Source organism: Salvia hispanica, chromosome 5 (genome assembly GCF_023119035.1).
Source record: "Salvia hispanica cultivar TCC Black 2014 chromosome 5, UniMelb_Shisp_WGS_1.0, whole genome shotgun sequence".
NCBI classification, from domain to species: domain Eukaryota; kingdom Viridiplantae; phylum Streptophyta; class Magnoliopsida; order Lamiales; family Lamiaceae; genus Salvia; species Salvia hispanica.
The window spans coordinates 29,861,181-29,884,481 of record NC_062969.1 but is presented as its reverse complement, the minus strand read 5'-3'; the positions used below and the strand labels follow the sequence as shown (position 1 = coordinate 29,884,481).

The 23,301-nt window shown below is 36.5% G+C and overlaps 4 protein-coding genes across 8 annotated transcripts; 1 reads left to right on the top strand and 3 right to left on the bottom strand.

Moving 5' to 3' along the window:
- LOC125187140 (hexose carrier protein HEX6) lies at positions 1–2,752 on the bottom strand. Its single transcript, XM_048083671.1, has 3 exons — positions 2,459–2,752; positions 2,039–2,361; positions 1–1,246 (listed from the first exon to the last, which is right to left on the bottom strand). Exons 1-3 carry the CDS (start codon positions 2,592–2,594, stop codon positions 152–154), a joined length of 1,554 nt encoding a protein of 517 aa, XP_047939628.1. The 5' UTR covers positions 2,595–2,752; the 3' UTR covers positions 1–151.
- Positions 2,753–5,399: 2,647 nt separating this feature from the next.
- LOC125189166 (autophagy-related protein 3) lies at positions 5,400–10,405 on the bottom strand. Of its 3 annotated transcripts, none has more exons than XM_048086420.1 (10): positions 10,120–10,404; positions 9,459–9,529; positions 9,006–9,122; positions 8,733–8,800; positions 8,543–8,628; positions 8,420–8,471; positions 8,206–8,271; positions 6,957–7,084; positions 6,057–6,160; positions 5,400–5,631 (listed from the first exon to the last, which is right to left on the bottom strand). In XM_048086420.1, exons 1-9 carry the CDS (start codon positions 10,278–10,280, stop codon positions 6,064–6,066), a joined length of 846 nt encoding a protein of 281 aa, XP_047942377.1. In that variant the 5' UTR covers positions 10,281–10,404; the 3' UTR covers positions 5,400–5,631; positions 6,057–6,063. The 3 variants fall into 3 exon arrangements, with proteins under 3 accessions (XP_047942377.1, XP_047942375.1, XP_047942376.1); XM_048086418.1 differs by having other exon boundaries at positions 8,733–8,896; positions 10,120–10,403; XM_048086419.1 differs by lacking the exon at positions 6,057–6,160 and having other exon boundaries at positions 8,733–8,896; positions 10,120–10,405.
- Positions 10,406–15,905: 5,500 nt separating this feature from the next.
- Positions 15,906–20,000, top strand: LOC125188382 (U-box domain-containing protein 35). 3 transcript variants are annotated; one of them, XM_048085190.1, is made up of 10 exons: positions 15,906–16,063; positions 16,312–16,508; positions 16,633–16,709; positions 16,776–16,897; positions 17,269–17,453; positions 17,636–17,934; positions 18,080–18,181; positions 18,296–18,724; positions 18,862–19,614; positions 19,709–20,000. In XM_048085190.1, the coding sequence occupies exons 2-10, from the start codon at positions 16,322–16,324 to the stop codon at positions 19,883–19,885; spliced, it is 2,331 nt and encodes a 776-aa protein (XP_047941147.1). In that variant the 5' UTR covers positions 15,906–16,063; positions 16,312–16,321; the 3' UTR covers positions 19,886–20,000. The 3 variants fall into 3 exon arrangements, with proteins under 3 accessions (XP_047941147.1, XP_047941146.1, XP_047941145.1); XM_048085189.1 differs by having other exon boundaries at positions 16,615–16,709; XM_048085188.1 differs by having other exon boundaries at positions 16,588–16,709.
- Positions 20,001–20,258: 258 nt separating this feature from the next.
- Positions 20,259–22,302, bottom strand: LOC125188383 (putative kinase-like protein TMKL1). Its single transcript, XM_048085191.1, has 2 exons — positions 21,523–22,302; positions 20,259–21,260 (listed from the first exon to the last, which is right to left on the bottom strand). The coding sequence occupies exons 1-2, from the start codon at positions 22,013–22,015 to the stop codon at positions 20,701–20,703; spliced, it is 1,053 nt and encodes a 350-aa protein (XP_047941148.1). The 5' UTR covers positions 22,016–22,302; the 3' UTR covers positions 20,259–20,700.
- Between the last annotated feature and the right edge of the window lie 999 nt (positions 22,303–23,301).

The window sequence follows — 23,301 nt, the reverse complement described above, 5'->3', positions numbered from 1 at the left end:
TACAGAAAATTAGACTCTTGAAATTAATGTACTTTGAAATATACAACTTTTAGTCCATTTGCATAACAAGAATAAGATGAAAGTTCGTGTATATACATATGAATATAATTACCCTATATATTAATATGAGAATAAAAGCATGATTCACATTTTACTTGTTGTGTTGCTCTTGATAACTAAACGTGTAATCCTTGTCGTGCACTACCACTATCCTCCTCCAAAACCAATGCTCCTTCCAAATCCCTTCCATTTGTTCAATCGGAATGCCCTTCGTCTCCGGCAATAAGAAATACACAAACAAGGTCATCACCGCCACCCAGCCCCCGAAAAAGAAGAAAAGCCCCGCCTTCAAATGGCACATCATCGCCAGAAACGTCTGCCCCACCACGAACGTGAAAAGAAAGTTGACCGCCACCGTAACACTCTGCCCCGCCGACCGTATCTCCATCGGGAATATCTCGCTCGGAATCAACCACCCCAGCGGGCCCCACGACACCCCGAACCCCGCCACGTACAAGCTCACCAGCCCCAACACCAAGTAAGCCAACCCCTTGCTTAGCTCATTATGATCCCCTAACTTTGCCACCATTATTCCCCCAACCCCAATTTGACACACAAACATAATCCCACCCCCAATCATAAAAAGCAATCTCCTACCAACTCTATCCACTACCAAAATTGCAATCAGAGTTGTCGTCGATCCCACGATGCCTGTCATCAGGGTGGACAGCAGCGACGCGCTCTCCCCCAGCCCGAGCGTCCGGAATAGTATGGGAGAGTAAAATCCGATGACGTTGATCCCCGTGAGTATTTGAAAGAACGGCATTGCCACTGCCATCACTAGCTGAGGCCGATACCTTCTTTTTACGATGTTTTTCAAGGGGCTTTCCGTTGATTTGGCAATGTCCCGAGCTGCGGTCAGGTCGTCTAGCTCGGTTTGGACATCGGTTGTGCCTCGGATTCTTTGGAGGATAGTTCGAGCCTTGTGGTGGCCTTCGTCGCTGCTGCGCATGATGAAGCTGCTTGGGGTGTCGGGGAGGAAGAGTGCGCCTAGTGTTAGGATTGATGCTGGGATTGCAACTATGCCTAGTGATATCCGCCATCCCCACCCTCCTTTGAGCTTTTCCGTTCTATAGTTTACGAGGTTTGCTAAGAAGAAGCCGATGCCAATAGCGAGCTGGAACCCGTTGCTGATCGCTCCTCTGTATTTCGGTAGCGACATCTCTGACAGGTACAACGGGACGGCCTGCGTTAATTGAAGAAGCCGTTTAGTAAGGAAGATAGATATGGTAAAACATGATACAGTTCCAGCCGTAAACGTCGGTGATGCTGAAAACGTCATGCGCCAAGATGGCTTGAAATTTGCGGTGCTTGTGAATCGAGCTTAGAAATTGAAATCATTTTGACATCCTCGCAATGATGAAAGATGGATTTCGGCCACCTCGCATCGTTTAGACGGTGAAAAAGATAATTATTGTTTTTTTGGGTTTATTTTTAATTTCATAAATTTTGTTTTATTTCCTTTTAAACTCCTAGGCACAACAAAAAAAATGTTTTGAAGACACAAAAATCGAAACGCAATTACTTGCGTTGGAAAATTTTAGAAAATAACAGCAATTAGGACACAAAAAAAGCGTTCATAAATTAAGAACTAGTTAACTTAATTTTTTGCTTTTTAGGACGGTTTCATTTGCGTCCTCTAATTTTAGTTGGGACATCAACAATAAGGACGTTTTTTAAAGCGTTTGTGGTATATTTAGAAACACAAACTAGCTCCTTAATTGCATTAAAAAATGTCATTAGCGATTTTTTTTTTGGAGGGAGTGTTTTCTAAGCGCTTATAATAGTGTCTTAACTGCGGTTTTTGATTTATAATAGTACTTCATTATTTTTGTTTTCAAGAAACTAGGTTTCCTTGAATTCCTCTTTATTTCAGTCATTCACCATACGGTTTTGCATCAAAACATGATACAAACACACAGCTTAATTAGGTAAGATAATTCAAAGATAAAGGAATTATCTGCTCTACCAAACTGACCTGGTTAGTGAAACCAACGCCGATTCCGAGTAAGAGCCTACCGATAATCAACATGTACATGTTAAAGGCAGCGGCGTTTAGGGCAGCTCCAACAAGAAAGGAGATGCCGCCAGCAAGCAGGGAGGGTTTCCGGCCGAAGGTGTCCGTAACAAAAGAGGCAAAGAAGGAAGTGAAGAGGCCAGCTAAATAGAGTGAGGATGTGAACAATGTAAGTACTTGGCTGTCGAATTTGCAGTAGTTGCTAATATTACTATCTTCTCTCATCCTCTTGTATATTTTTGGGAAGAACTTCTCCAAAAAAGGCTCCATAGATGTCACACCACCTAACAAATAGTAGTATATTGATTACAATAGGAGAATAAAATAAAAAGGAATCTAAATTCTAAAAATTAAAAACATGTAGTAGTACTAAGAGAAAACCTGAAACTCCAATATCATAGCCAAAAATGAAAGCTCCCATGGCAGCCACAAGACAAGAGAAGACCAAATAGGATGTGATTCGTCCATTGTATTGGCCTTGGCTTCCTTCATTTGCAATGGCAATTCCCACTGCCATCACTCCTCTCCTCTCTTCTCCTCTCCTCTCTTCTCTGTATCTGTGTTTAATTATTTTCTTTTGATACAATAATTGGTGGGGTGACTCTACCTACCGTTGCATACCCATATTTATTTATTGGTAGCTAGCGAGAAGATACACCACTGATTTTGAGAGAGAGAGATAGACGCATCATTTTAAGAAGAATCAACTCTATCTTTTGTTTCTTTTGCCGTTAAGTCCCACACTCACTTGTCTAAACATGATGTTTGACAAGGTACATGTAGATTTGATCACTAACCTAGTCACATTATTCTTCTTCCCATAATAGGAGTCATATTTGGAGTGAACACGGATTTTAAGAAATGTAAAGAATAGTGAGTTATAAAAGTTAGTGGAATATGTGGCTCATTTTTTTTTATTAGTTTTATAATAAAATGTGAGTGGACTTACTAACCATTTATGATAAAAGTAAAGTAGAAATCTTATCGTGGGACAGACCGAATGACAAAATGTAACTCTTATTGTTGAACATCCTTTTGTCATTTTACTCCATCCTGCAAAATTGGTCCACTTTCATTTTTGACAAATTACTCAAATCACTTTTCCATTCATCTATCTCCTGCTTTGTTAATTTAGTATTCTAACTGTCATCCCCAAAAGTATATCTATTTTCATGGAAAATAGATATGAATAATTTTTCATAAGTTTCCATCCTATATTGTACTACTACTATTTTGTAATATTAGAGATACAGATTTTAAAAATTTTGCGAGCAATGATTAATGGCTAATTAATTATACGTGTAGTAAAACTATGAAATTGGTAGATAAACTACCAAGGAAAAATAGCAAACCAAGTCAAAGGTGACTACTCTTGAACAACAGAGATGACAGTAACTTCAGTTTGTCGTTTGTCTATTAATTGCATGGCCGCCTTGTTTGAAATTCTTAAAATTCTTTGTAGAAACTTTTGATTGGAAAATTAAATAGGCAGTATACTGCATATTTACATTTACCATACCATCTCCAATCATACGCCAAAACTCATTTTTTATATAGAAAATTTCTTTAATTATATACTAAATCTAAACTTATTTTTAAGTTTTTCAATAGAACAATACCATATTTAATATTACTATAAAATTTTTGTAAGACAAATACCCAAAAATAGTGTAAATTTTAAATATGGTGTAAATGGTTGGAGTAAAACTACTTTTTGGTGTAATATATACTCAAAAATGGGTTGAGTTTGACGTAAATGGTTGGAAACTACTTTTTGGTGTAATATATACTCAAAAATGGGTTGAGTTTGACGTAAATGGTTGGAGACGACCTAATAAGACCATCTCCAATCATACCCCAAAAATGAGTTTTGATGTATAAATCTTCTCCAACCATACACCAAACTCAAACTCGTTTTCGATACTCCACCCGTCCACAAAAAATAGAGCACAATTAACATTTTTGGCCATCCACAAAAAATAGAACACATTCATTTATAAAAAGTTTTCAACAAATAATAACCCTACACATCATTTCACTAACACTATTTCTCACTTACTTTTTCTCCTTCTCTCTTACTTTTTTCCCTTCTCTCTTACTTTACCAATTCAACATTAAAATCCGTACCATACACAAATTGTCACTCCCTCCGTTCCATAGTAATAGAGGCATTTCTTTTTGGCACGGAGATTAAGAAAAATTGTGTTAGGTGAGTTAAGTAATGAGAGAGTAAAGTGGAAAATGAAAAAGGTAGACAGATGAAGAGAGAATAAAGTAAAAGAGAGTAAAGTAGATGTTGAAAAATGTGTTGACTTTTACTAAAAAGGAAAATAATTATATTACTATGGAACATACTAAAATGGCAAAATGACTCTATTACTATGGAACGGAGGGAGTATATTTTTTGTGGACGGAGGGAGTATTTTTTTTAAACAACACCAACAAAAACTCAAAAATGGTGTAAATTTTGAATTTGATATAAATGGTTGGAGTAAAACTACTATTTGTTGTGATATATACTCAAAAAATGGGTTTGAATTTGGTGTAAATGATTGAAGATTTACCTATTTTAAACAATGGTAGTTACGTTTCTTTATATAAAAAAAACAATGGTAGTAGTTACGTTTAAATCTCAAATTTTGAATTTCGGTGTGAAGTAAACATGCCTCCATTTTTCTATTTGTTGCAAATTAGGCTGTTTATTTTTTCTGAAAGAGTTTGGAGCTCAGATCAATTATCGAATGCTACTACAACTTAAAACTAATTCAGGATTGCCAATTTAATGATTAGAAACTTGATATGTCATAATTATAAGATATTTCATTAATAGGAGTACAATAAATTTATTTATTGTCCTTAGAACTATAACTAGTACTGCAAGATTATAGATTCATAGATAATAGTAGTATTTGGCATGGTAGATGTATACTACTAAAACTTAATAGTAGTATTCAAAGGAGTGTTCAGTTGGCAAGACTAAATCTTATAATTATATATGTATCATGTTTGGTTCATAAGATTAACCACTCAACTTAATCCTAGATGGATAGTCTCGTGATAATTAGTTATAACTTCCTCCCTCCAACTAAAATAATCCCACAACTTAATCCTAGATGGATAATCTCATGATTATTGAACCAAACGCCCCCAAACAGGAGTATATAATTCTTAAGTATATAAATTACTAATCAGGACAAAAATTAGCTTGGCCATCAAACTTAACTTCATCATCACTTTGGGAAAATAAACTATAATTCATAATACTAACCAGACGTTATCAAGGATAATTTTCTAAATCAAAGTCATAAAATAGAAACACAAATACACTTCAATCACCAAACATCAAATATAATTTTTAATCTTGATTCTTGTCTAAATTTTTTTTGGGTTTTTTATTTTGCCATATCTTGACATAATTACAAGCACGTGCATACCAACTTAAATCAACGTAGAGCTAATCGACATCTATTTACATGGATGATAATTCAGTAGTAAGCAGATAGAACACTGCACGAATACGAGCTTCGGTGCTTCAGAATATTGACTCCATCAATCTGCACAAACCAGAGATGATAAAATTTTAGAACCACACCATACGTCCAATAATCTGCTGAAATGATTCGGGTAACCAAACTGACACCTTTTAAATTCTTATAAAATTATGAAACGAGTATAAACACGACCCTTAGCACCGTGCTGCTTTCATCTTCGATTTAAAGACATTTTCATATTTCTTCACTACACAAGGCATCAAAAGAAGCTACGGCTCATGTATCTTGATATCATCTTCAAGCAAACATATTCTCAGATATACAGTTTAATATATATACAACAAATACATAAACAATTGCACACAATCTACTCGAAATGCATCATCTGTAAACCATGTTTAGTAATAGTACATGTACATCTATAACATGAGCAACAATATCACCACAAGAGAATGTGGGATAATGAATGCACGTAGGTATTAATATACCTTAGAATTAGGAGCTGGAGCTACCAAGATCAAAGTCTATGGTGTAATCGTACTCTATGGTAGGAATCAGGGAAGCCATAAATTTCAAGAATAAGAAAAGGTACCTGATATGAAAAAAGAACAATACAACCCATCAAATATGGTAATAAAAGCAACAGAATACTCCCTCTGTCCCATTAAAAATGCAACGTTTTCCTTTTTTGGTTGTCCCATTAAAAATGAAACGTTTCCTAAAATGGAAACAACTCTATCTCTACTTTTTCATCTCTCTTACTTTACTCTCTCTTCATTTACTCACAAAACAACATTACATAAAATCCCGTGCCGATTTTCAAATGTTGCATTTTAAGTGGGACGGAGGGAGTATTAAAAGTTAAAACACTGTGCAAAACTACAGCCCAACAAATAGTGTCGGGGTGCCAAATTCTTTTCTTTTTTTTTTTCCAGAAAAGAAAATACACATGTGACTTTTTCCTGTCCTGTCTGGAAAAATTCCTAGAACCATCAACTGTTAGAAACCATTAGAGCTTTATAGGTGAACGATAGCTTAAATTACATGAAAATGAACATTAATAGTATAACAAAGTTGTTTGCTACACAGCCTACAGGGTCCGTGCATGGTTCCTAGGCGCCAACTAGCACCAGGCAATTTCGGCAACAATCGCCAATATCATCATTAAGGAATGATAGAGGAGATGGAAATTCTGCTTCTTATTGATCCCAGTATGAAAGGTTGAATTCAATTTGTAGACTCTTTAACAAAGCACAAACTTTCTAATATGCTAGACAAAGAGCTGAAATGCTGAATAGGCTTTTTTTTCAATGCACACAAGCAAACAAAGAGATATTTTGCACTCAGAACGTAATGGGCTTTAGAAGAAAGGTAGGAGAAGAACGTACTTGTCAACTTCAGGCTCTACTCCACGTGACATTAAAACATCAATAATTTTTTTCATTACAGCCCCATGGCGGCATGGATGTACTGATGCATGCTTACCAGGCAAGTGTGGATGGTCTTCAATGGTTACCTGATAAAAATACGAAAAAAAGCTACTGATAATATATATAAAAAATATTAACAGGGCAAATAATTTAAACAGAAAAGAATCACCCTCATAATGGATAGAACCGCTGCAAGTGTCACTAAGACAAGGGGCACAGGCAAGAAGCTAAATAGTTCAGAATAGCACTTAATGTGCTGATACAAGAGATTCAGTTTAACTTCAATCAATGTGCAAGATGGGATTTATGGGCATAATCAATGTCAGAAGGTGACTTTCTGCTCTACGTAGTCCTAGATAAATTTCAGCATGTTAAGGTGTTGAAGAGGGGGAGTAGGCTAGGAAATTTGTCCAAATGACCTGAGGTGCATGGTCGGAGGATATGGAGCTATAAGGAAGCATGCCAATTTGCCATGTGGGCTAATGAACCTGAACTGTTGGGACAATTCACCTTGATGTCTGCCTTGAAAACAGGGCTGCTTGGGAGGATAAGGGAATCGTTACAGATAAAGTTTACTCAAGGACATTAAGGCATGCACTTAGCTGCAGCAGACTATTTGTTTTCTTCTGTTTTCTGTTGACTTACTATTTGCTTAGTTAATCTTATGACTCAGTGCATAGCCATTAGACATGGTAAGGTTTGCCAAAACTAACAGATCACAAACCTACACAACATGCCCTCCTCTCTTTTAAGACATCCTCATCCTAGCTATTCCACCTTCCCCACCTCCCGAAACATTATCTAAATATAGAATCAAAGAATTCACACGATTGTCCTGACCTTCTCGTAAATGGTGTCAGATAAGAAATTTTACTCTCCTCCAATGACCTTATAGAATCTTTAATAGGTTGATGGGACAAACAAACAGGAAGGGATAATTTGTCCATCACTGGGATAATTTATCAACTAAGCAGCATTGGTCCTTGTCCTTGCTTCCATATGAATATAGATTACAACAAATTAGGAAGCAATATTGTACCAGTTATTGAGTACTATTTTACCATATGAAGTTCGGAGTACACAGGAGAAAATCACAAATTAGCAACTAGAAACTTAAAGACATTCATTCTAAGAGTTGATGGCAGCTTGCAGATAATGAGTACCAATTCTATAGCACCAGAACCAAAAACATACGGCATAATCTCACCGTTTTACGTGCATGGTCTTGACTAACATCTTCAAGAACAAGTTCTGGTTGCAAAAGCATCCTTGACTGCCACACATAAGAAGGACGTCGATGGTTTAATAAACGAAAATGTCATGTATGAAGATATCAGAACACAAACAATTGCATGGTTTAAATAGCATGAAAAGTTAATGTTAACAAGGCAGACAATTAACTATGGTAACTGAGTGCTGACCTCGTCATATCCAGTGAGCCAAACACGAGGCGTTTGGTAATATTTGTCATACCTGACAGAGGAGCATTTAGAAAGATGCAAAATGACAGCTGTTTCAAGGAATCAAGATTCAATCCAACTTACGTGATGCTGACATCATATGTTCTGGTTCGTAGGATGTTGTCATCATCAGGCTCATGAGCCACAAGATATGTGGTCTGCAGTGTTGCCTGCAAAAGTTACCGAAAGTAAAAGGAAATTATTGCTAAAGAAGAGCTGTGTGATTTTTTTGAAAATACCATAGCGACACTGAGTCTGTAAATCCTCAACTTACAGGATCATTTTCAACAACGTTGTCCGCCTCATCAAATTCTTCCATGTCTGGAATATCATCTTCCTCCCCTACAAAGTAAGATGGGATTGACTGGATAGAAGTGTTCTTCTTGGAGATTTCTAGAGTCTCCATGGAGGGCACATTATCATTGTCATCCGTTTTTTCTAGACACAATAGACAGGAACCAAGCAAAAGTAGTAAAAAGTAATAGTACTAGCTATTTAACCCTTTCATATATGAAAATAAAAAACATTATAGAACGGGCATACATACCTTTAGGTTTTCCATGAGTTGCCAGCCAACCATCATTATCCTCATTGTCAACTAAAACCTCACCCCCCGCAGCTTCATATTCTTCTCCAATTGAAGCAGCTCTGCGAAGACAAGGGACTAATGCCAAAGAAAAATAAAATATATATTAAGAATCAAGACCAAGTAATCAACATCAAATACATAAATGCAAACTCATTAAGGAAAATGGTATGGTTAGATAAATGATTTTAAAAGATTGTCAGGCATGAAACCACTTGGAATTGCCCAGGTAAAAGAAGAGTTCGTTTCAGGATAACGTCATATCTTTCCAAGAGCATTTTTTAGTTTTTTACCCGAGAAAAAGTGTAAATTATGAAGATGATATTGAAGACAGCGTCAAGATAAAATTTAAGAACTTACATCAAAGACATTGTCAGCACAGAATAGTACATAGATAGAATGATAGCCACTAACCATTTCTAGTTATCAAGAATTGCTTGTCTTGGGGCAAATATGACTTCCTTTTGCCCGGATCCCCTGATTCCCTGCACAAAAAAGGGAAAATCGTCAACTACAAGATACTCCCTCTATCCCACTATAAGTGAGTTGTATTCCTTTTTTGGCCAGTGATGTGTTCCTTTTTTAGGACAACACCTTTATTCTACTTTATTCTCGCTCCTACTTTATTCCTCTCCACTTAACCCATCAATTTCTTAAATCAGTGCCACATTTATAATGGGACGGAGGGAGTACTTAAATTATCAGAAAACATAATCAAAATAAGAGCAAATTTTGTTATCATTCCCGCAGAAAATGCACTAGATACCAAGCAGCGCATAAAGGAAGCATTCCATCCCTTTCGTTTTAGATCTCATCGTAAAACGATCCCAACTTTCTACATTGACAATTGACATCAAATTCGGCAGCTACAAATATTCCGGATGATGCACATAACATCTATCCCATACATAATCATATTAATAAACATATAAAGAATCAAGCTCCACCGATTAGTTACGAATACACAAATTGGGGCATTTTAAAAAAAGGGCAATAACTCAAACGAAATTGGGCTTTTTTCCAAATTTGAGGGTGATAAAACTGTGAGTGGAGAGGAAAATTGAGTGAGAATTACCAAGACCAGGTGGGGCACTTGGAGACGAGATTATCGCCGGCGAGAATGAATTCGTTGATGCTGAGTACACCTTTCTCTTTGAATGCGGAGACGGTCCGCGGGCTGGTCATTCGCTCCACCGTCCCCTTGAACGCATCGTGAATTTTCTGCGAAAGCACCATCTCCCTCTCCCTATCTTCAACCTATAGCAATCGGGAATTTAGTCGGCCGATCAAACGTTCAGTTGCGCTGAGTTTGGGTATGAATTTGACTTCCGATTTTAGGTCACAATTTTAAATCCTTTTCTTCCAAGTACTAACTTTTAGGGCATTTTTAGGGACAATATTGGAAATACATGTGATATTATCATTATCTTCTCCGGCCCAATATCACACTTTTTTTAGTTTATTTTTTTTGACAATTCTCTATATATAAAAATATATTTTGCGTCCGGGGCTGCAAGATTAGTTCGGCAAGGCTGGGTAGCCACGTCATCGGAGGAGGATAGAGCTACCGACCTCGACCGTTTGTTGAGGAGGAGGCTGGAGGAGGATGTTTTCTCACGCCCCTATGCTTCGGATGTTAGCGCCCCTCTTGCCAGCAATCGAGGTCAACTTGAACAGTTTGTACTCCTCCTTTTGGTATGCCGCCAAGGCGACAGTGATGATGTCGAGCTCGTTCGTGCCCCGCTCCCCGCCGACCGCTCTTCCCGGAGGTAAATCCCCCACAGGAACTTCCCGATTGCCTCGTTGCATCTGTAGATGCAATTGCGAACCATACTATCATTGCGATATATGGTTCCCTCCGGCCGGGTTTCATTGTAGAGGCGAGTGATGCGCCACCAATAAGTTTCCCGGTTTGGTTCGTGCCGACGTCCGGATCTTCGGAGACAAGACTGCCAAGTAGGCTTTGAACATCGCCATCATCTCACCCGGAGTGTACGGGGAGTGCGGGTGCCACGAACCGGAGGAGTAGGAGTGGAAGTAGGAGTAGGAGTAGAGCCGTTTGCTCCCTCCCGATCCGGGTTCGGGTGCCCACCCGAACCCGAGGGCGTTTAGGTCGTGCACCGGGTAGGACGGTAGCCACCGGAGCTTGCGAACCTTGGGTTTGAGGAGGGGCCGTAAATTGGGTTTCCGGACTATATCCGGCCTCGGAGTCGAACCAATCGTGGTTCCAACCGCGATTGCCGGAGGGGTGATCGCCGGAGCCGGACATTGTGTAGTGTGGTGGGAATTTAGATGATAGAGTAGGAGGAAAAAAGATGAGAGAATGTAGATGATGATAGTATAGATAATAGATGAGAATGTGATTTTTTTTGGGTTGGAGTGGGGGTATTTATAGATGAAAATGTGAATTTTGGGGAAAAAAAATTGAAAAATTAATTATAAGTGGGTAGAAAACGGATATATTTTTTTGGGAAGTGGGAAAATATTTTTTTTTATTTAAAAACATTTTTTAAAATAAATTTTGAATTTAAAAAAAAAAAAATGAAATTGCCAACGGCTATGCCGTTGGCCAATCAGCAATTGCCACGTAATTGTGCTCAGCGGCACGGACGTGCTCTTAGCTAAGAGTAGCGCCGTGCCGCTGGCACGGACGGACGAGCGGTGCGTTGAGCACCGCTGCGGATGCTCTTATTAATACAAACCTAACATTTCTGTCATGCCAAAATGTAACGTGTACCTTGGAACAAAGGAAATAATATGATAAACTTCTGATATGCAGGACCCAGGATGGAAGCCATGTATGGGGTTTACAATCACTTTTTTTACTTTGAAATTGGATTGTCATCCAAAATTCCTTGATACCTTCGGCATTCCAAACTCTCACCATATTCACGCTGCGCATGAAACATAGTCTCGTTTTGTCATTTTTGGGTGACTATGAAAAATAGTCACATTTTAAAAATAGAATGTTTCTCTCAAATTATTAATTTTATAATTTTATTTATTTACAACTCATACGTATCATATATCCACTATCTTTCTCTCTCATAGTTTACTCACTTTTTTTCTCTCTCTCTCCTTTTATCTATTTTTTTGTCTCGTCTCTCTTATTTTACAAATTTCTCAATAAAACTCATATCAGACTAAAAAGAAAAGAGTACATATTCTTGTGGGATGACACATGTTACTTTAGGCTCAGATTCAGTAGATTTTGTAGAGAAAGTGAATGGGGCAATTGATGAGGGCTTAATTACATTTTTCACGAGGAAGATTGTCAGCCAAAAAGTATAATTATTCTGAGGATGTTAATTTTCCATTCCAGTATCGCTTGTTCCTATATTGGCCTTGCTTTTGTTGTGTCTCGTTTTTCAAAATTTCCACTAGAGGAATCTGTAATTGCTTATACTCTCTATGTTCCATAAAAATAAGGACATTTTTTTTCCATTCGTCCCATCCCCAACTCTTTACAAATATACATCAATTTATTTACAACTTATACCATTAGGACCCACTATTAAACACTAATAATAATGTGTATACATCAATTTATTTACTACTTATACCATTAGGGTCCACTATTACAAACTACTACCTCTGTCCATCAAAATTTGTCTCACTTTGACCCGGCACGAGTTTTAAGAAATGTAATAGAAAGTGAATTGAAAAAGTTAGTGGATTGTAGGTCCTACTTTTAAAGTATTAGTTTTATAATAAAATGTGAGTAGGAATGAGTTAGTAGAATATGCGATCCACTACCAAAAATGGTAAAAGTGCAATGGGACAAATTTTGGGGGACGGACAGAAATGGAACAATGGGACAAATTTTGGTGGATGGAGGTAGTAATAATAATGTGAGTCTCACTATCCACTGACACTATTTTAACTTCACTGTCAGATCAGTGATGTCGGTGGATCCTCTAGCAGCTTGTCAATGGTATGGACAATGTGCTCGAAACCAACGACGATGACCGGGCAATAGAGTATATTGATATCGTCGAATGTTCTTCTGATCCGCTTGAAATTACACGCAAGATGCTTTAGCAGATTTCACGTGGGGTGCCGCATGCGTCTTCTTTCACCATCATCTTTATTCAAGTTTGATGCATATTCACATGACTATAATTTTGTTTCCCCATGAATACACTAACACAAAATCACTGTATTTTCATTTTTAATTTGTGAATCACCTCATTTGAAGCAGTCAGACCAAATTTTTGATGTATTCATCTTGTGCTCACCTGTTGGAGTTATATGTGCTAAGCAAGTAAAGTGAAACCTTGAGAATTACATATGTTTTATTTATGTGTCCAATAATGTTTTTGTGTTAGTGTTGCATACAAAATGACGGGTCATTTGTTGCCATATACATATTTGCGGAATTGCCAACATGGGCTGCAAGATGCACACCGAGTGACGATTTTGGACTTGGAATTGAGCGAATTCAAGCCTTTTAGAGTAAAGAAATCTTAAATCAAATGTTAAAGAACCATATGCATATTTATGGTGAAGCTAAAATAGAAAATGAGGAAAGAAATAGTCAATTTTAACATGGATCAAGCCTTGAGGGTTTCTTTGTGTAGTTAAAGAGTTGAATACAGTATGTTTTAGAGAATTATAAATAATTTGATAAATCATTATTTCTCTTTAATACTACTCCTAGTATGTTTTAAAGAAATGAAAAAGAAAGAGTCCGCCTAGGCACTAACCATGCCTATCAATTTGATAGATGCAAGATTAAAATTATATTTTCTATAAATCAGCAAACTTAATTAATAACATAAGTTCAACAAACTCAAAATTTAATTACATAAAAAAAACATCAGTATTAATGTATTAATTCTACTTTCTCGTGGTTTCAGTTGCATATTTGATTGAGCGGTGTTGCCTTTCAACTTTATTTCAAAATATATTTTTAGATATAAGAGAGTATCATTGATGATACAGTGCCCAAAAAATATTTTATTTTGAGAGTAGCACTTTTAATAATCTTTATCTTACATAAAAAATGAAATACAATTCAAGTGGTAAGATATATTCCTTCCAATTAATATCGGGAGTTTGGAAACACTTTGACATAATTTGGTAGTAGAATAATCAATTGCTAACTCATTATTTAATTGCTAATTATAATTAATTTAAGAACATAGAATTTTAGAAATTTTGTGGTCTACAATTTATCACGTGTAATTTTTGTTTTTATTAATTAAATCAAAAAATATAAAAAAAACTACTCCCTCTGTCCCACAAAAGATGTCACACTTTCCTTTTTTAGTTTGTCCCACAAAAGATGTCACATTTCTATTTCTGGAAAAAAGTTCTCTTTCACATGAATATAAAAATAATATTTTCTCTCTCCATTTAACGCATAAAATAAAACCTCCTAAAATTCTGTGCCGTCTCACAAGTGTGACATCTTTTGTGGGATGCAGGAAGTACCAAATTAAGATTTTAGATGAAAATGTCAATATAGTGTTTTGAAAATATCAACACAATGCTTTGAGAATGTCAATGCTTTGAGAATGTTAACACATTGCTTATATAGTCACTCTACATGTATTATGTTGACATATTTTATATACTATGTTGACATTTGTGCTGTACGGAAAAATTTAAAAAATTTAATTTTTTTTTCAAATTTTGACTTCGGAACATATGCAAGTCCTTATGAAATTATCTTTAATTTGATATATGTTGTGTAAAAAAATAATTTAAATCGAGAAAGTTATATGCGTTTTAATGTTATGGGATATTTTTCAAAAGTTAGTTACAACTAATTTGTTGTAGATTGACTTTAATATCCTTATTGATATTTTTTATTGATTGTATTGATATTTTAGGGTTGATAATCTAGACTCTTAATTTTAATATCCAATACTTATTATTTAATTGTAGTTAGCAATTAAGTATTGAGTTAACAATACTTAATATTGAGTTAACAATATTAAGTATTTGAATATTTGATAGCTGTGTTGATTCTAGATTAGTTTGTTTAATTTACATTTTGAATAGTTGGTAACAAGAGTTTTGCCTAACAATTTGAAAATAAAAATAAGCATGACATTGACTCCAGTGCCTAGGAGACTTCGATTGAGTCAACTACAGAACTACATCGTTGAGCACGTAACTTCTAAAATTTGTATTACAGTAGTATTTGATTATTGATTCTGAAATTTTATGGATTTTTAATTGATTTTGATTTGGTGGATTCTTGTTTATTTAATTTTATTGATGGCAGAATTAATTGTTACTTATTGACGAGGGAACTCTTATGTAAACTAATAAAACAAAATAAAGTTTTTAAAATCATACTACCAAACAATTTAATGGCTTCCCATACTAGGATCGTTTGAAATGTTAATTACTCCCTCCGTTTCTAAAAAGTATGAACTATTTTTTTAGTTCATTCTAAAAAATACTCTGAATTTTTTAATTTAAAAAAAAAATCTTTAAAAATAATGGAACTCATTCTTCACTAACTATACTTTACTTATTTTTTCTTATACATCTTTTACTGTATCAATTATGCACTAAAACTCGTACCAAACAATATGTTTAACATTTTCAAGGACCAATGGAGGATTACTTTATCAAAATATCAACTACTCTACTACTAACATATAGGGCAAATTAAAGCCGGACCAAACAAAATATTATGGTGGGGAAATTGTTGTACACAATAATTAAATGAAATTCTACTCTTTCATTCGAAGTCAAAATTGGAAACTGTGCGGGTATAATAAAACCATTGTACAATTGTATCTGTCCAAATCAGAAAAATCAACTGAAGACTTTTCCGCATATTAATAATTATTGAATAGAATACACTGGTAATTTATATGCATTTATAATTGACACTTGTAAATGACATAACATATAATTATCTTGTCGGAGAAGGAGATGGAGATGGAGATGGAGATGGAGATGGAGATGATCGACTATGTCATGTTTCCAACCTAGATGTTGAAACCGGTCAAGCTGTTAGTTAACCAACTCCATAGAAATTCTGCAGCTCAACACTGGTAAATTTCCAATTCGATATACTTTCCAATTAATTTATCTACACATTTTGTTTCTATTAATTCCACTTACCAAATTGCATATATTTTCTATGAGTCAGCAGTTATATGTTGTTCTTGTTTGCATTTGAGAAATATGAAGAAATTCCCAATAAGCTAGAGCTGAGGCAACAGTTTAGGCAATTGTTGTTTTTTGATATTAGATTTGTGCATTTTATAATCAGACTTTGTTTGCAATTTGTTGAATTTAGAAGCATAAATATGGAAGAGAAAGGCATAAAAAGAGTAGAAGAGTTTGCTGAATTATCAGTCGTTGCTGTGGCTATAACTGGAAGTAGAAAAACCAAACATGTGATCACTTGGGCACTGGATAAATTTGTTCCAGAAGGATTAGTTCACTTCAAGCTGCTGCACGTCCGCCCTCTCGTATCGAGCATCCCAACTCCGAGTAAGTTGTAGTATGCAATAATGGACTTGATAGAGCTCTATCTTGTGGAGGGTGATTATGTAGTCTTCTGCTGTAACAGTGGGTAATTTTATTCCAATTTCTCAAGTTCGAGATGATGTAGCAGCCGCGTATAGAAAGGAAGTGGAGTGGCAAGCAGCAGAGAAGCTTCTACCTTACAAAAGAATGTGCAGTCAAAGAAAGGTTGGTTTGTCTAACAAGATTGCCTTTCACTTCAGTGTTGTGCTTAATCGCTGCTTCAACATTCAGGTGCAAGTCGAAATTGCACAGATAGAGTCGGATGATGTTGTCGCTGCAATAACTGGGGATATTCAGAACCATAGGATTAGTAAACTTGTTATTGGTGCTTCGTCTCGCAGTATTTTCTCAAGGTACTGCGCAAAATTGATTGATGATTCTGTTCTGTAGTGTGTCATGTACGCGTTGTCTAAGTTTTTCTTGAAACCGTGGTCCATTCATCAATTCAAAACGATAAAAACAGCTATTTATCTAATATTTGTGGAAATATCATGTTGTGACCATCACAATCGATTTTATGAACTGCATCAAAAAACAATATTGTATTTCCTGTCAGAAGTTGTTCATTTGTTGATCATTAAATAAAATATACAGCTGAAAATCTATGTCTGTTCTTTTGTTTACAGTATGTTGTTGTCAATCATGTCGCAGGTTCAGCAACGAGCTTTGTGTATTAACATGTATTCTTTTTGTGACTGATATGATAACTTAACTGTATGCCCAGGGCACGCACACTCTCCTCGAATATAGCAGAACGCTGTCCGCCTTTTTGCACTGTATATGCTGTTTCCAAAGGGAAACTATCATCAATGCGGCCAGCAGATTCAGAAACAAACCAGAGCTTTAGAGATGACAGCAGCGAAACAAGTTCCATTAATTCGTCAACCAATACTTGGAGCTCACGATCAGGTACTTCGTATGAAACTTCTGCTTTCTTGTCAATATATTAGTAGTTAATGCTGTAGCCTAGTCGAAGAAAATGGACCTGGTTTCATTTAGTTTAAATATATTAGGTTGTCTGTTCGAGGCCTTAGCATTTATTTCGTTTGTGAGAAATGTGATCCGTTTCTTTCCTTGTATTATGCCTCCAGATCGGACAGACCAAGGCTCATTCGCTCATTTCCGCTCTGCTTCACTGCCCATGCAGCGCTTCCAAGCTCTTTCCACCTTTAATCTGCCTCTTCTTCATAATAGAGCGCCTTCAAATGGAGTCGTGGATCCTAAAAATCTATGTCTGGATGCTCAAGCAAGTAACGCGACAAACCTTTTCTCCAATGATTTAGATGTCATCGACAAAACTTGCCAGGCCTCCTCCAGCTTCACAAGCTCAGTAGCAGAGAATTCTTTGCTGCAACACGCGTCGACTTCTGAGACCTCTACCAAGGATCAGGTAATTATATTTTCGTATCATTTCCCCCTTTTGCATTGACTCATGGATGACATGCCAGGATGGATCTACATAATAAGAATCTCGTATTTTCCTTTTATTCGGATGAATAATATAAAATCGAGTAACTTGTAGTCTTTTCCCGCAGGATGATGTCAATTTTGAGCTAGAAAAATTGAGGATCGAACTCAGACATATCCGAGAAATGTATGCAATGGCCCAAGGAGAGGCTATTGATGCTTCTAGAAAGGTATATTTCTATAGCCACCATTCCTTTTGGTGCTTAAACCTAGATGTTAACTCATTTTCAAGAAAGAGTTGTGATAGAGCATGCTGTGTTGTTCATTTCCTTGCCCTCCTTCAGTTAAACGAACTTCAGAAACGCCATCTAGAGGAGGAAATTCATCTCAAACTCGAACTTTTTAAGGAGGAAGAAGCCAAAGAATTGGCCAGACTGGAGAAAAAGAGATATGAAGATGCTTCAAGAGAAGCTGAAATTGTTAAGGAATGTGCTAAAAGAGAAGCAATGGAAAGAAAAGAGGCAGAGATCCAAGTTTCTCGTCAAATGAAAGAAAAAGAAAATCTTGAAAGCATCTTGAATGGCCATTTCTCTCAATACCGTCAGTATACATGGGAGGAAATTATATCTTCCACGTCATCATTTTCTGAAGATCTTAAAATTGGAATGGGAGCATATGGAACTGTATATAAATGCAGTTTTCAGCATACAACCGCGGCGGTGAAAGTCCTTCATGCTAAGGAAGGAGGCAGAGTGAAACAATTTGAGCAAGAGGTATTTATTTCTTTATTCGAATAAGAATGTGTTATTTTTCGGATACCAAATACAATCATTCTGAAAGGCATATCATGTCTTTGTTATAATTGTAACCGAAAGTTCTGAATGCTCTCTCTCTCATTTTATTGTCTTAGCTGAAAATATTGAGCAAAATCCGTCATCCGCACTTGCTGATTCTGTTGGGTGCATGTCCCGAGCAAAGTTGCTTGGTGTATGAGTTCATGGAGAATGGTAGCCTTGAAGATAGACTGTTCAGGAAAAATAAGACTCCTCCACTTTTATGGTTTGATCGCGTCCGAATTGCTTGGGAAGTAGCTTCGGCTCTTGTCTTCCTTCACAATTCAAAGCCAAGAGCAATCATACATCGTGATCTAAAGCCGGCAAACATACTGCTTGATCGCAACTTTGTGAGTAAAATCGGAGATGTTGGTCTTTCGACTATGGTTAGCGAAGATTCTGTTTTGTTATCCACTGCATACAAGGACACTGCTCCAGTGGGCACATTGTGCTATATCGATCCCGAGTATCAAAGAACAGGCATAGTCTGCCCCAAATCAGATGTTTACGCCTTTGGAATGGTTGTCCTACAGCTGCTGACAGCAAAACCAGCTATCGCCCTTGCTCATAAAGTGGAAAACGCAGTGGAAGATGACCGATTGTTGGAGGTACTAGATACAGAGTGCGGTGCATGGCCGATTGAAGAAGCAAAGGGCTTAGCTCTCATTGCATTGAAATGCACTGAGCTTAGACGAAGAGATAGACCTGATTTACAAGACGAAGTTCTTCCCGTTTTGGAGAAACTGAAAGACGCCGCTGAGAGAGCTCGGGATAAGACATTAGTTTCTGCACCACCACCTCCTAAACACTTCATGTGCCCCATTCTCAGAGTAAGCCTATTTCCTTTTTTCCCCCTTTAGGCCATCAATCCATATGTGTTTTCAATTAGTTCAAAAGTTTTGATGCATGAATTTTGCATTGCAGGAAGTAATGAGTGATCCTTGTGTTGCTGCGGATGGCTATACATACGAGAGAAAAGCGATTGAGGCTTGGCTCGCGGAGAAAGATACATCTCCTATAACCGAATTACCGTTGCCCCACAAGCACCTAATTCGTAGTTTTGCCCTTCTTTCTGCTATTATGGAATGGAAGCAAACATAAACTTCATTTCATTTTTTTGAGTTTAGTGAGTGTATTTTATAGGTTTATATGTCAAGTGTGAAGCAGACAACAAACTTGTGTTTCCTAAAATATTATCCTGAACTTCAACTGTAAATATGGAATTACAATTTGAAATTGACATGACGAAACACATGGAATCGAGTCATGATTTATACAGAGGAAACACAACTTTAAAGAGCCTTGACATAAAAGAAAAAGGTTATAATAAAGAGGTGGTCTCTTCTAGTACAAATTTTTTTAAAAAGCAAATCTCAAACTTTTGCACAGTCTCTTGAATTCAAAACAGCATGCTGTTGCAAAGATTTTTTTATTTTCTTTTGTAATCTCTCAGTTGTGAAAGGGAGCATCCAAATACAAAACAATAGCATTGCACCTTACAAAAAATTATAGCAGAAGAATGGTTAATGAAGTAGACTAAAGTTACAGAACCAAATATCGAATACAACCCACCGGCTATGACTCCGGCATCTCTTTGGCCACTGCAGAAATAACCATCGACAACCACGATGCAATTCTTCTAAGCGGCAGCCAGAAACTTTGGGTTTTTTTTACCTTACTTGGACATAATTTTTCTTTACTTTTCCCTTTTCTCCCTATGGTATGATTTGAGAAAATGGTCTCACCTTTGGCAAAACTCAGTCTCCTTTGCTTTGACAAGTCATCCTTTTCATGATCAAAACGTGCTTGGGTGAATGAGACCTTCATCACAACCTAAGTTAGTGTTTCCCATGTTCAAAAATCATTCTTTGACTTGGCACTCTTTTGCCTTGACTCTTTCATCACATCCATGATTTTCACTTTGCAATGTCTTGAAGCTTATCCAGGATTTGCTTTATATTAGGCCGGCGTCGTCGGGATGGCGAGCAACACGCGGTTGCAAGCTGGAAATATCTGAGCATACCATCTTCGGCGACTACCCTCTCATCGTTCTTAAGACCAACAAGAATCCCCGGGTGATGCAAATCTGCACTAGTCATGGCACTTGGCAGATGCGAATCTTGATCCTTCCCATCGACCGCCTGTTTCCCAGATAGTAATTCTAGAAATATGATCCCTAAGCTGTAGATATCACTCTCCTCGCAGGCGTCCTTCATTTTAATCAGCTCGGGGGCTTTATAACCCTCAAATCCGGACGCTTCAACCATTTGTTGCCCTGTACTCGGACTCAACAACAGACGCACCCCAAAATCTGAGACATACGGGTGATATTCCGCACCCAATAGTATGTTCTTCGACTTGAGGTTACCATGGACTATCGGTTTCTCCAAACCTGTATGGAGATGGTGAAGCCCTCTAGCAATACCAATGGATATTCTGCATATGGTAGGCCATTTATAAGCCTCCCCATTTCCATCTGTGCATTATATTCAACCACATTAAGTCAGTTCAACTCCCCTTCTTCTATATGTTCATTTTCACAATGCCAACCAACCAACATCAAGCACAACATGAAACTAAACAATCTTATGTGTTTCACAAACTTAAACCTCAATTTAGACAAAGGTGCAAACAAATTCCAAGCAGCAAAAAAGTAGTCATTAAGCAGGACAGGGAAAAAAAAACACTGAATCTACACATCAAACACATTCTTGAAAATAAAGATTCCATTTTTATACCTTTAATGAACTGAGCCAAATTTCCAGAGGTGTAAAAGGGAAGAACCATCAATTTCTCCCCTCTGGGACCTGCATAAAAGGCATTGAGAGGCACCAAATTGGGGTGCCTAACCGAGCCCAGCAGCTCAATAGCAGGCAAAACCTCTTCCATCCTCAATGTACAAGTAGGCCTCAAGAATCTAAGCAATGTCACACAATTCAAATTAACCAAATTGGCTTTGTACAAAGTCCCATAACTCGACTTCCCAATAACTTCCCCAGGCGCCTCAAGAATCTCCACCACACTAAGATCTTCACCGCCTTCAAATTTCACCAGTTCCTCTGCATTCAACTTCAACGCCCCATCTACCCCCTTGCCCTCCAAATCCAATTCTGCATCATCATTTTTCGAATCTCTTCTTCGAAAACACAAAATTATGGAGAGGAGAATAATGGCTAAGAGTGGCAATGGGGTTAGAGCTGCGAGCAGTATGATTTTAAGCTTGTGCTCCATTTCTCAATTGATTAATTAATCATGGTTGTGAAGAAGCAGCAAGGGTTGGAGGATCTGGGAAATCAAAGTGGTTTTTAGAATTGTCTGATTTGGGAAATCTGAAAAATGTGAACTTGGAGTTTATGAGGAAGTGGTGAAACAAAATCTTGATTGGGACTGCAAAATTAGTGGAATTTTAGACATAGGTGCAGACAAATCTGTGTGTGGAAGGTTGGCGGAGAGAGGGAGAGAGCACAGACTGTCTGACAGAGAGAGCAAAAAATGGCAGGTGGATTCATGTGAAGGATTATCTATCTTATACTACACAACTACATGATTCTTTTAATTTAATGGTTATGCTCTACACGAATTAAACTTGTTATTTGCCTATAAATCCGGCTGAATTAAGGTTTACGCTATAAGTGGGTAAATTTTTTCAGGTAGGATGACAGTTCTTACTTCTTGGGCAGTTTCATTTATGATAATTATTACTTATGATTGTGATGATTCACGCATTAATATAGACACTTATTAATCTCTAGCAAGTCGGATTATATATTTTTGTTTTAAATAATATTTTTAATTAATATATAAGGTCTAAAATATTACTACAATAAAATCTAAAATTACACAATACGAGATTCACGTTAAATTATTTAAAAATAGTTTGGCCTCGTGTCTCAAAAATATATACTTATAAAATTCTAAAAAATTTCGTAATTCTTTTTCTGAATTAGTAGTAGTTAGGAGTAATAATTTGGTAACGTGAATGCAAGATGCATATTTGATGTATTTTATGAATTTAAATTACACAAAAGAAGTATTTAGAGTTTTAGACTAAGGTTTTAATTCATTTGAAATACTTTTTTTTATAATTAATTCTTTCTCAAAATTTTTATATAATTAATTCTTTCTCTATTTACTTCGTTGGGTCTCAAAGGCAAATTTGATCATTTATATTAATTTTATCTTGTATCTTCCCTCATTGTTCTCTTATCCTCTCATTTATGTTCGGTAGCATGTGTTTAAAATAGAGTGAACTACAAAAACAGTTTTTGAACTATGAGTTTATCTCGCCAATAATTATTGCACTTTAAAAATAGAGTGAACTACAAAAATAATCTCTGAACTATGCGTTTATCTCGCCAATGAACTCTGAACTTTCAAAATATCCCCAGACAAGCCTGGACTAAGCGTTTATCTCGAAAAAAATATGCATCTAAGACTAATATAATTTTCGGAATAAATCGTGTTATATGATCTATTTATGATTAAAACTATTAAATATTGAATAAAACTAAGACGTC

Excerpts from the sequence above, each read along its gene's own strand:
- LOC125187140 (XM_048083671.1), bottom strand. The coding sequence starts at position 2,594 with ATGGCAGTGGGAATTGCCATTGCAAATGAAGGAAGCCAAGGCCAATAC. Across the intron at positions 2,362-2,458 it reads CTATGATATTGGAGTTTCAG|GTGGTGTGACATCTATGGAG; the intron begins GTTTTCTCTTAG and ends ACTATTTGTTAG. Across the intron at positions 1,247-2,038 it reads GCGTTGGTTTCACTAACCAG|GCCGTCCCGTTGTACCTGTC; the intron begins GTCAGTTTGGTA and ends CAATTAACGCAG.
- LOC125189166 (XM_048086418.1), bottom strand. The coding sequence starts at position 10,280 with ATGGTGCTTTCGCAGAAAATTCACGATGCGTTCAAGGGGACGGTGGAG. Across the intron at positions 8,629-8,732 it reads ACGTTGTTGAAAATGATCCT|GCAACACTGCAGACCACATA; the intron begins GTAAGTTGAGGA and ends TAACTTTTGCAG. Across the intron at positions 6,161-6,956 it reads GTAGAGCCTGAAGTTGACAA|GTACCTTTTCTTATTCTTGA; the intron begins GTACGTTCTTCT and ends TTTTCATATCAG.
- LOC125188382 (XM_048085188.1), top strand. The coding sequence starts at position 16,322 with ATGGAAGAGAAAGGCATAAAAAGAGTAGAAGAGTTTGCTGAATTATCA. Across the intron at positions 16,509-16,587 it reads ATCGAGCATCCCAACTCCGA|TGGGTAATTTTATTCCAATT; the intron begins GTAAGTTGTAGT and ends CTGCTGTAACAG. Across the intron at positions 17,454-17,635 it reads TACTTGGAGCTCACGATCAG|ATCGGACAGACCAAGGCTCA; the intron begins GTACTTCGTATG and ends TTATGCCTCCAG.
- LOC125188383 (XM_048085191.1), bottom strand. The coding sequence starts at position 22,015 with ATGGAGCACAAGCTTAAAATCATACTGCTCGCAGCTCTAACCCCATTG. Across the intron at positions 21,261-21,522 it reads TTTGGCTCAGTTCATTAAAG|ATGGAAATGGGGAGGCTTAT; the intron begins GTATAAAAATGG and ends TATAATGCACAG.